General features: G+C 43.6%; 1 protein-coding gene across 1 annotated transcript; it reads left to right on the forward strand.

Moving 5' to 3' along the window:
* The first annotated feature begins 1,049 nt into the window (after positions 1-1,049).
* Positions 1,050-2,012, forward strand: LOC122484274 (olfactory receptor 52B4-like). The gene has a single exon (XM_043582260.1). It carries the CDS (start codon positions 1,050-1,052, stop codon positions 2,010-2,012), a length of 963 nt encoding a protein of 320 aa, XP_043438195.1.
* The last annotated feature ends 910 nt before the right edge of the window (positions 2,013-2,922 follow it).

Consider the following 2,922-nt stretch of genomic DNA (forward strand, 5'->3'; position numbering starts at 1 on the left):
AATTACATGTTCGTTTCTATCAGAAGAATCTTACAAATGTCAAGTACTGCGACTCCCCATCCCCAGAAATAATGCCTTTGTTTTTCCACTTTCAGTCATTTCTAGGCTTAGCTCCCCAAGGTATGAACATGAGACACACAAGCCCTGTTACCTCTTGAAGTTCTCTTGATTCTCTTCACAAGTGAGCAAACTGTATGCACTGAAGTCGGAGAAATTTCAAACTCATTTCTATCAATTATTGATTGGGAAATTGGACAAGAGTTTCATATTCTCTGAGTCCCTCTTTAGGTGTGAAATGGAGACAATATCCACTCCCTAGAGTGGATGTCTGCTCCCTACATGAAGAGCATACAAAATGCCACGTATAATGTTCATACTGCAATTCCTGGCATAAAACAATGCTTAATAAACATTAGTTTAATTCCTCTGTGGCTGTATTACATTCAGATCCATTCTATTCCTGGAACCCAACTTACTTTTTAGCATCCAATCTCTTCAATTACTATTCCAATAAACCTTCACAGGTTATCATTCAACACTAATAGCTTTAAGACATCTGATGGCTGTGTCCTGTGTGAAGGGTGAGGTCTAAGTATGAAGTTGTGATCAGGTTCTTCACTGCTTGTGCAAGTCCCTATGCACCTGTAACCCTACGCTGGAAGTGTTTCATGAACATACTGTGCATTGATTGGTATGCTCGCCTTTTCTTATGCTGCCTCTTGTCTACTAAATTAGTCAGTTTCAAGTATCTTTTTACACTCTTCCCAGTCATGAATAATGAGTTTCTCTATTTATGCATAATCCTCTTTGAAAGTGAAATACAGACAGTAATGTCTCTGACTTTGGTTAGTTGGAGGTAAGGATAATTGACTGTCACTCACTGTGGTGCAGACCATATCCTTCATCCTTGCATATTTCCTATTTGCATGTTCTGAGAAGATGAAGAGTGTGAGATATGACAAAAGTCCTAATATTCACAAGGAATATTAGAATAATTCTTTCATCTCTTTGTGAACAGAAAGTGAGATCCCAGGTCATCTGCTCCAAGCATGACAACCATAAACCACACTGCTGTTAGCCATACAATCTTCCACTTGCTGGGCATCCCCGGGCTAGAGGACCAGCATGTGTGGATTTCCATCCCCTTCTTTGTTTCCTATGTCATCGCCCTGCTTGGGAACAGCCTGCTCATCTGCATTATCCTCACAAAGCGCAGCCTCCATGAACCCATGTACCTCTTCCTCTGCATGCTGGCCGGAGCAGATGTTGTCCTCTCCACGTGCACAGTACCTCAGGCCTTGGCCATCTTCTGGTTCCGTGCTGGGGAGATCTCCCTGGATCGCTGCATAACTCAGTTCTTCATCATCCACTGCACTTTCATGTCTGAGTCGGGGATCTTGCTGGTGATGGCGTTTGACCGCTACATTGCCATATGCTACCCACTGAGATACACCACTATTCTTACACGTGCACTGATTGGAAAAATTGGTGTGACTATAATTCTGAGAAGTTTCTGTACACTTTTCCCCATAGTATTTCTTTTGAAAAGATTGACTTTCTGCCAAAATAATATTGTTCCACACACCTTTTGTGAACACATTGGCTTGGCCAAATATGCTTGTAATGACATTCGTGTGAACATCTGGTATGGATTTTCCATCCTAATATTAACAGTGGTTTTAGATGTGGTGCTAATTTTTGGTTCCTATGTGCTGATTCTCCGTGCTGTCTTCCACATCCCTTCCCAAGATGCTCGCCACAAAGCTCTTAACACATGTGGCTCCCATGTCTGCATCATTGTCCTCTTTTACAGCCCCGCGATCTTCACAACCCTTACTCAGCGGTTTGGACGCCACATTCCTCCTCATACCCACATCTTGTTGGCCAACATCTGCATGCTTGCCCCACCTATGCTGAATCCCATCATTTATGGGATTAAGACCAAGCAAATCAGAGAGCAGGTGGTTCACATGTTGTTTACAAAGCAGAAATCACTTTGGTTGAAGAACTGAGTTTTCAGAATCTCTAACCATATGTGAAGTGGTCTGTGGAAGTGGTGGGTGGGAGAGATAAGCTGAAACACCAGGAGAAAGCTTAGTGGGTTCTGTCTCTGGAGCAAGACCACCAGGGAGGTTGGAGGACTCACTCCTTCATTGTCAAAACAACTGAGCTCAGCACCATGTTGGACTGAGCAAGCCCGCTCCTGCAAAGACCCTGGGACAGGATGCATTGATTTTCAGAAGTCATATGTCCTTAATGACTCTAAGATGATCTTTAGAAATGGATGAAGTGAGAGCCGTGCTCTGGCCTGGGATTTTGCCCAGCTACTTCTCACTGAGTTTCTCAAGCTCTGAGACATCTCCTGATGTTTCTAGACAATCACATACAAACCTCTGCTCCTTAATGGCTTTCATTCTGGCTAATGATATTCTTAGAATCAGTGATCCCTGTGTTTTGCAGTTATTCCTATTACATTATAATTTATATCCAATCAGCATGCATGTCTGTAATAAGAGAAAATAAATGAATTGTGTTTTGTATTTGGCAGAAAACCCCCTGAGGAGACTGAGGGGATTGAAACTGGTCTCTCCTGTAGTTTCTGGGGGGTGGTGTGTGCTGGGAACAGGGACCCTCCTATCTCAACATCAGGCTATGTTCTTCAATGATCCCCTCCTCAGCAGGGCATTCAAGGCCTTTAATGACCTGATTTCTGACTTCCTTTATAGCAGCACTGCCATGTCACCTCCAAGCAACCTGAGCATCAGACACACTGGGCCATTAATGCCCCACCTTCCCCAGATCATGCCATGCTCTCCATGTCCCTGATCTGCCTTGGAATAACCTCCATCAACTTGTGGAAAACTCCTATTCCTCCTTCCATGCCCACCTCTCATCTTCTCTCTTCTGTGGTCCTTTCTCCAA

Source organism: Prionailurus bengalensis, chromosome D1, assembly GCF_016509475.1.
Source record: "Prionailurus bengalensis isolate Pbe53 chromosome D1, Fcat_Pben_1.1_paternal_pri, whole genome shotgun sequence".
Classification (NCBI taxonomy): Eukaryota; Metazoa; Chordata; class Mammalia; order Carnivora; family Felidae; genus Prionailurus; species Prionailurus bengalensis.